Here is an 8,466-nt window from a genome sequence, read left to right as displayed (position 1 = left end):
TAAACCATGAAAAAGAACAGAAATTGCCATCTTTCTATGGTCGTATTCCTTCTCATACATTTATTTCCCACAATGACATGCAGCAATTCACACAGCTTTAGCAGAATGTCACTTGGGCCCACACAAAACCAAGCAAGGCCATGAGTGCCATACAGACAGACTTTGGCTCTGAAGAGCCTCTGGTGAACATCGTATGAAGTCTTGCTAAGATCTGGCCTATCAATTTTGAATCCTGTTCAAGGTCTCTACTTAATTGAATGCATCTTAGAAGAAAAGCCAATGACTGACTATATTTAAATGCTTTAGTGTGGTTATTTCTAGACATTATAGAGTGCCAGTCAATACAAATGTTGCCCCATAGTGGAACAGAGAAGCTACACCAGCCACACACTGCACAGGCCTTAGCAGCAGAAATGTGACATGGAATGAAACATCCTGTGTTCAGTTTTACTTCAAGAAATAATTCTTTACACACACTAAAGACATTTTATTTCTACCAGATTTGTTTTCTCTTTTTATTTTAAGTTCCTGTTTGAAAACCTGTGTTGCCCTGAAAAGGAATGATGGGTTACCTGAGACATCTGTGGTCAGACCTAGTCCCAGAGCAGTATCTTGCTGAGCTAAAGTCAAGAACTATTCCTGCAGCAGATGGGGTTCCTGGTGGATCAGGGAGAGGTCACACAAAGTACAAAACATCCTGAAATACTGGTGTCTTGCAAAGACAACTTTTTTTTTTTTTTTACAGTTCTCATGTGCAAGGGGAGACAAAAGCTGCAGCCCTTCCAACCCAACACATGCTATGATTCTATGCCTGTGCCATCCAGGCCTCACTGCTCTTTACCTAGAGGTGTAACACTGTGTGGCTATTTGGTAATTCTCTTTGTTAGAGAAATTTAGTTGCAAGACATAGAAAACTAATTTGTAACATTTTTAAAACCTGATTTTTAGTAAGAAATTTTTATACACTGTGATCTGCGTCTCAGCTCATCCTGAACTCAGAATTAATCTGAATTTTATCCTTTTTATATTTTCTGAGTAGAAGGATTGTTCAGATTCAAATGCCCTGATTTCATTTTAGAATGAAGATGCAGAGAGCGAGTTACTCTGTTATTATAACTACTGTTATTTTCTACAAATAACATCATGAACTACACGTGTGAGAATTCATACAATTCTTTGTATCCATCTCACAAAATTTCATGAGATTATTTTTACAGTATAATTTTGGCTTCAGTGGGCTTGAACTTTTGCAGTGCTCAGTTTTAAACCCAAACTATGAGCCTTATTCCGAGAGCCACATCTTTTCATTATTCATATTCTTCACCGTTAATCGTGTGGGATCTAGAGCAGGAAAATGAGCAGATATGTACACCTCTTCTAAGTGTTTTGGAAATGCTGTGAGACAGGAAGTTGTAAGGTATTCAGTTATTATTTGTATGCATATTTTTGTGCTCATTAGTCAGTTAAAACAGCGAGGTATGATTTGAAAGCAAAAATTCTTGCATTTAAGGCTCAAATTTTCTCTTTCAAGGATATGTTGACCTAGGTTAATTACATGCTAATGGTATTGGACGTATTAAATCATGAAGAATTGGCAGAAGTTTTAGTACTTAATTAAAAGCAACATAATTATTTTATCTCCTAAGAAGGTGAGGATACAGAGTATCGCTCTGTCATATAAAACAGAGCATCAAAACTCAAGTGATGGCAAAGAAAAGCACAATGTAAAAAGTGCATGGAGAGCCTTAGGAAATAAGCCCGTTAGAATGAGATTTGCCCTCTGGTACCTGGCTGTGTCATCCTGGGTGCGAGTCACTCCTGGTCAGCCTGTTAAACTGTTTCACCAAGCACCAGGTGGCTGGTGAACCGCTGGGGAGCAGCCTGCACCGAGGGGCCTCCCGCTGGAAAGGAGGAAAGGTTTTCCTCCTGAGGCAGGGACAGCAGCCCACACCTGCAGCACTCCTGCCACACCTCAGTACCTTCACAGGGTTCTAAGGGGAATTTTTCCGGAGCAAAACCAACTGTCATCTACTTTTTTTTTTCTCTGTGGGAGGCCGTTTTGAGAGAACTTTCAGGGATTGACTTTTAAAAATATTTATTTAAAATTTGTTTAGAAATGGGAACTGCAGCAGTTTCTGTACTTTTTTAGTTAACTAAAGTTGGAAGATATAAGAAAATGGGGAAAAAAAAATCCTATTTCCTATACTCTGTCAAAGGCTTCAAATTGTTGCTGTTCTCTGGATGATAATAACGTGCTGGCAGTATTCCTTTCACAGAGGAGTTTTTGTTAAGGTATTAGTTGTTAAAATTAAGGGGAATTTTAACCACTCTCTTACTGCCCGCACCCAACTGTTCTGCTATTCAGATCATTCAATTAAAGGTGTGACAGTAGTATTTAGACATGGAGAAGATAAAAGGTGTTTACAGGCTTCACAGTCAACTGAAGTTTAGAGAAGCATTGTACAGACCCAAAATGGCACTGAAGAATATGATAATTATTAAAAAGCAAATTAAGTATGTGCTAAAGATGGTAACGGTTGCACTCGGTGACAGGAGTAGAAGCAGATGAAGAGTAGTTAGGACAGAGTCATGGAACCTCTTGCTTGTGAAGACAAGAAACTTCTGCGCGCACTGCAGCAGGTATTGTGGACATCAAAGAGGTATGGCTAAAATAGCATGGCTACAGGAGACAAGGCAACACAGCAGTAGTGGCCAGAGGAAAAAATGACGTTAGAAGTAACAATAATCATCATAATAATAATGTGGAGGAAAGTGGATTTGACTTAAGAGGATGGTGAGATAATGAGAGTCTTATGCCCTAAGGTCAAGGAGTTACCAGGGAAACAATGTTTAGTACTGTGAGATGCAGTGCAGGATGTTGGGACGGAGAGCATAATCAGTACCATAATAACAACTGGGAAGTGTAACCTGAAGAACTAGGTTTATAGGAGTTAAAGACGTTTGTGAACAAGCAGTTTGTCAGGGTGAAACACATGAAAGCCTGAGGGAAGGCAGTGTAATCTGAGCCAGAGAAGTAAACCTGGGCAGATGAGGTGCCACAGCCTTTCAGGAGTGTCAAAGCTACAAGGTGCTGGCTGGGGATGGTGCAGTGCACCCAGCAGCTTTCTGGAGAAAACCAGTTTTGCCTTGTCAGGGGAAGCAAGCAGAGAGGCAGGAGAAATGGGGGAGGTAACAAAAGCATAGGAGAGAAATAGGGGTAAGCAAGAGTTCATCCACAGTCTGTTAGGAGCAGTGGGATTAGCATGAAGGTACCAATACTTTATTTTCAACAGGTAAGTTAATAATTTAATCAAATATACTGAAAAACAGTTGGGCAGAGCCTAAGTGACACACAGGGGTTCATCATCTAAACCTGTGTCCTAGTGTGAAGCTCTGTCTTGGGAGTTCAGGGAAGATGGTTCACGACTAGTTCCACATGTAGCTCCTGGCGCAGCTGCCGCTGTTAAGATTTGGATTTACTGCCCCCAGCGCAGGAGAAGAGGTGTTTGCGGTGGTGGCCGCTCTGCCTGCCGGCGAGACGAGGCTGGTGCAGCAGGCACAGACAGGGCTGCAGCAGGCACAGACAAGGGCTGCAGCAGGCACAGACAGGGCTGCAGCAGGCACAGACAGGGCTGCAGCAGGCACAGACAAGGGCTGCAGCAGGCACAGACAGGGCTGCAGCAGGCACAGACAAGGGCTGCAGCAGGCACAGACAAGGGCTGCAGCAGGCACAGACAGGGCTGCAGCAGGCACAGACAGGGCTGCAGCAGGCACAGACAAGGGCTGCAGCAGGCACAGACAAGGGCTGCAGCAGGCACAGACAAGGGCTGCAGCAGGCACAGACAAGGGCTGCAGCAGGCACAGACAGGGCTGCAGCAGGCACAGACAGGGCTGCAGCAGGCACAGACAAGGGCTGCAGCAGGCACAGACAAGGGCTGCAGCAGGCACAGACAAGGGCTGCAGCAGGCACAGACAGGGCTGCAGCAGGCACAGACAAGGGCTGCAGCAGGCACAGACAAGGGCTGCAGCAGGCACAGACAAGGGCTGCAGCAGGCACAGACAAGGGCTGCAGCAGGCACAGACAAGGGCTGCAGCAGGCACAGACAGGGCTGCAGCAGGCACAGACAGGGCTGCAGCAGGCACAGACAGGGCTGCAGCAGGCACAGACAAGGGCTGCAGCAGGCACAGACAGGGCTGCAGCAGGCACAGACAGGGCTGCAGCAGGCACAGACAAGGGCTGCAGCAGGCACAGACAGGGCTGCAGCAGGCACAGACAAGGGCTGCAGCAGGCACAGACAAGGGCTGCAGCAGGCACAGACAAGGGCTGCAGCAGGCACAGACAAGGGCTGCAGCAGGCACAGACAGGAGGGCTGCAGCAGGCACAGACAGGGCTGCAGCAGGCACAGACAGGGCTGCAGCAGGCACAGACAAGGGCTGCAGCAGGCACAGACAGGGCTGCAGCAGGCACAGACAGGGCTGCAGCAGGCACAGACAAGGGCTGCAGCAGGCACAGACAGGGCTGCAGCAGGCACAGACAGGGCTGCAGCAGGCACAGACAGGGCTGCAGCAGGCACAGACAGGGCTGCAGCAGGCACAGACAAGGGCTGCAGCAGGCACAGACAGGGCTGCAGCAGGCACAGACAGGGCTGCAGCAGGCACAGACAGGGCTGCAGCAGGCACAGACAAGGGCTGCAGCAGGCACAGACAGGGCTGCAGCAGGCACAGACAGGGCTGCAGCAGGCACAGACAGGAGGGCTGCAGCAGGCACAGACAGGGCTGCAGCAGGCACAGACAGGGCTGCAGCAGGCACAGACAAGGGCTGCAGCAGGCACAGACAGGGCTGCAGCAGGCACAGACAAGGGCTGCAGCAGGCACAGACAAGGGCTGCAGCAGGCACAGACAAGGGCTGCAGCAGGCACAGACAGGGCTGCAGCAGGCACAGACAGGGCTGCAGCAGGCACAGACAAGGGCTGCAGCAGGCACAGACAAGGGCTGCAGCAGGCACAGACAAGGGCTGCAGCAGGCACAGACAAGGGCTGCAGCAGGCACAGACAGGGCTGCAGCAGGCACAGACAGGGCTGCAGCAGGCACAGACAAGGGCTGCAGCAGGCACAGACAAGGGCTGCAGCAGGCACAGACAAGGGCTGCAGCAGGCACAGACAGGGCTGCAGCAGGCACAGACAAGGGCTGCAGCAGGCACAGACAAGGGCTGCAGCAGGCACAGACAAGGGCTGCAGCAGGCACAGACAAGGGCTGCAGCAGGCACAGACAAGGGCTGCAGCAGGCACAGACAGGGCTGCAGCAGGCACAGACAGGGCTGCAGCAGGCACAGACAGGGCTGCAGCAGGCACAGACAAGGGCTGCAGCAGGCACAGACAGGGCTGCAGCAGGCACAGACAGGGCTGCAGCAGGCACAGACAAGGGCTGCAGCAGGCACAGACAGGGCTGCAGCAGGCACAGACAAGGGCTGCAGCAGGCACAGACAAGGGCTGCAGCAGGCACAGACAAGGGCTGCAGCAGGCACAGACAAGGGCTGCAGCAGGCACAGACAGGAGGGCTGCAGCAGGCACAGACAGGGCTGCAGCAGGCACAGACAGGGCTGCAGCAGGCACAGACAAGGGCTGCAGCAGGCACAGACAGGGCTGCAGCAGGCACAGACAGGGCTGCAGCAGGCACAGACAAGGGCTGCAGCAGGCACAGACAGGGCTGCAGCAGGCACAGACAGGGCTGCAGCAGGCACAGACAGGGCTGCAGCAGGCACAGACAGGGCTGCAGCAGGCACAGACAAGGGCTGCAGCAGGCACAGACAGGGCTGCAGCAGGCACAGACAGGGCTGCAGCAGGCACAGACAGGGCTGCAGCAGGCACAGACAAGGGCTGCAGCAGGCACAGACAGGGCTGCAGCAGGCACAGACAAGGGCTGCAGCAGGCACAGACAAGGGCTGCAGCAGGCACAGACAGGAGGGCTGCAGCAGGCACAGACAGGGCTGCAGCAGGCACAGACAGGGCTGCAGCAGGCACAGACAAGGGCTGCAGCAGGCACAGACAGGGCTGCAGCAGGCACAGACAGGGCTGCAGCAGGCACAGACAAGGGCTGCAGCAGGCACAGACAGGGCTGCAGCAGGCACAGACAAGGGCTGCAGCAGGCACAGACAGGGCTGCAGCAGGCACAGACAGGGCTGCAGCAGGCACAGACAGGGCTGCAGCAGGCACAGACAAGGGCTGCAGCAGGCACAGACAGGGCTGCAGCAGGCACAGACAGGAGGGCTGCAGCAGGCACAGACAGGGCTGCAGCAGGCACAGACAGGGCTGCAGCAGGCACAGACAGGAGGGCTGCAGCAGGCACAGACAGGAGGGCTGCAGCAGGCACAGACAGGGCTGCAGCAGGCACAGACAAGGGCTGCAGCAGGCACAGACAGGGCTGCAGCAGGCACAGACAAGGCTGCAGCAGGCACAGACAGGAGGGCTGCAGCAGGCACAGACAGGGCTGCAGCAGGCACAGACAGGGCTGCAGCAGGCACAGGCACAGACAAGGGCTGCAGCAGCGCGAGTGACAGCTCGTGCCTCTGGACACGGGGAATGACAGCCCCAGCAGTCTTCGTTTCGTTTTGAGAAGGGATTAATTAGTCTTAATAGGACGGCAGAGGCATTGCAAACGTTTCCTTTCAATCAAGCAAAGCCTTAATTGAACAACAATTAACTAATCATCCTCGTGAGGCACAGGCTGTGAGCTGTGCTTCCCCGGCCCCCACCCGCGTTCCCTGCCGGGGCCAGGCTGCCTGCCTTGCTGCCCGGACGGGCGGGGCAGCCCCGGCGTCCCGCGGGCCGGAGCGCGTTGCCGGGAGCCGAGCGCGGCGGGAGCGGTAACGGCGGCGGCGGGAGGCGGGGCGGCCCGTGCGGCCCTGCCCGGCCCTGCTCGGCCCCTGCCCGGCCCTGCTTGGCCCCTGCTCGGCCGCGGCCTGTGGGTGCTCGGGTAGCGCGGGTGGGTGGGGGCGGAGCCCGCGTCCCGGCGCGGTGCCTGGCAGCGGCAGCGGCAGCAGCGGGATGGAGCCGGGCGTGCGGGAGCGGCTGCTGGCGGCGCGGGCCCGCCGAGGTGAGCGGCGGTGCTTGGGGCACGGCAGCCGCCCCCCGTGACCCATCCGGCGCCTGCGTGTGCAGGAACCGTGTTCTCGCTCCGGGTGCTTCAAGCTGCCGCCTCGCTGGGCACGGGAGCAGCTGCTGCCGCCCGGTGCGGTGGAGGTTCCCGCCAGCCAGGGTCGCTTCACACAGAACCTTGAGGGGTCGCATCTCGAGCTCCTGTACCCACGGGGTGTTCTGGGCTCGGGGATCGCGCGTGGGGCTGCGCAGCGGCTGCGGTTCTGCAGGGCTGCGTGGGCCGGAGCTGCCGGGCCGGTCCCGCAGCCCAGGCGGCCCCGCCGCAGCGCTGGTTCGGCGTTGTTTCCCCTAAACGCTTGTCTTTTGTTTCTGTAAAGCAGGATCGGGATTCCGGACGGGTGACTTGAAGTCACGCAGTCACGTCTGTCGGTAGCCTTGAAGCGGGAATCCTCTGTTACCTTCTTTTTTATTTCAGATGTTAATGCTTTGATAAACGCTTACGAGTTGATCAAATCAGCCAGTCAAGGAGAGTCTGTCCTTACCCCATCAGATAGCTTCAGTGCTGACGTGTTTGTCTTGTGTGCTGAACAAGCGCTGCAGGTTTGTAATTCGGGCAGTTTATCTGTGTTGTATAAAACATTGATATGACCCATTGTATTTACGGTCATTAAAGTTACTACAAAAATATTCCCAGAAGTACCCACGAAAAACATTACACTGTTCTGTTCTTGGAGAGCAGTTGTTGGAACATGCACCTTCAGGTGAAACTGCCCCTCTGTCATCATTTAGCAAGCTGTGGTTTGTGAAGTTTGAAATTAGACCAGAATAGGTAAGGTGAACCATAGTAACATGAAATAGTTTGCCATGCCTGTCTTTTCTTGTTATGGAAAGCTAGCGTTAGGAGTTTGGGTATTGCTGAGGAAAATGTGTTTGCTTACAGTCCCTACTGGGCAAAACAAAAAAGATTACATTCTTACTATGAAAGATTTTTCATAACTGAGCTCACTTCTATAAAAAGTGGTAGAAATTCTTTACTTTGAAATGTTGGGGTTTTTAAATTTTCAATCCATGGGTTCAAGTGATTTGATTTCAAGCAGAGTTTTTTTTATATTTTTTTTTTTTCTTCCAGACTGCAAGCCACTCAAATTCTGTCTGTTGCCTGGAAATTGCAGTACTGACATCCATACAAAATCCTACAGGCTGATAACTGTCCTTTTACAAAAAATCTACTAGGAATTTTGCATTTATGTTAGCAGTTCTGTTAATGGCTATTAAAAAAGGAAGCATTTTTTGTATACCATGAGGAATTCCATGACTGAGTGATTCTGGAGCTTTGTTAAATAAAGGAACTATTTTTCTATACATTTGGAGT

General features: G+C 52.4%; 1 protein-coding gene across 1 annotated transcript in view; it reads left to right on the top strand.

Annotated features, from left to right (window-relative positions):
* Positions 1–7,043: 7,043 nt before the first annotated feature.
* CFAP46 (cilia and flagella associated protein 46) overlaps positions 7,044–8,466 on the top strand; it is a 64,917-nt gene continuing 63,494 nt past the window's right edge. The window contains exons 1-2 of the mRNA XM_051616636.1: positions 7,044–7,092; positions 7,570–7,694. Coding sequence (XP_051472596.1) covers positions 7,044–7,092; positions 7,570–7,694 — 174 coding nt within the window. The remainder of the gene's footprint in view (positions 7,093–7,569; positions 7,695–8,466) is intronic.

Source organism: Apus apus, chromosome 4, assembly GCF_020740795.1.
Source record: "Apus apus isolate bApuApu2 chromosome 4, bApuApu2.pri.cur, whole genome shotgun sequence".
Taxonomy (NCBI): Eukaryota; Metazoa; Chordata; class Aves; order Apodiformes; family Apodidae; genus Apus; species Apus apus.
This window is presented reverse-complemented; position numbering and strand designations above follow the sequence as displayed.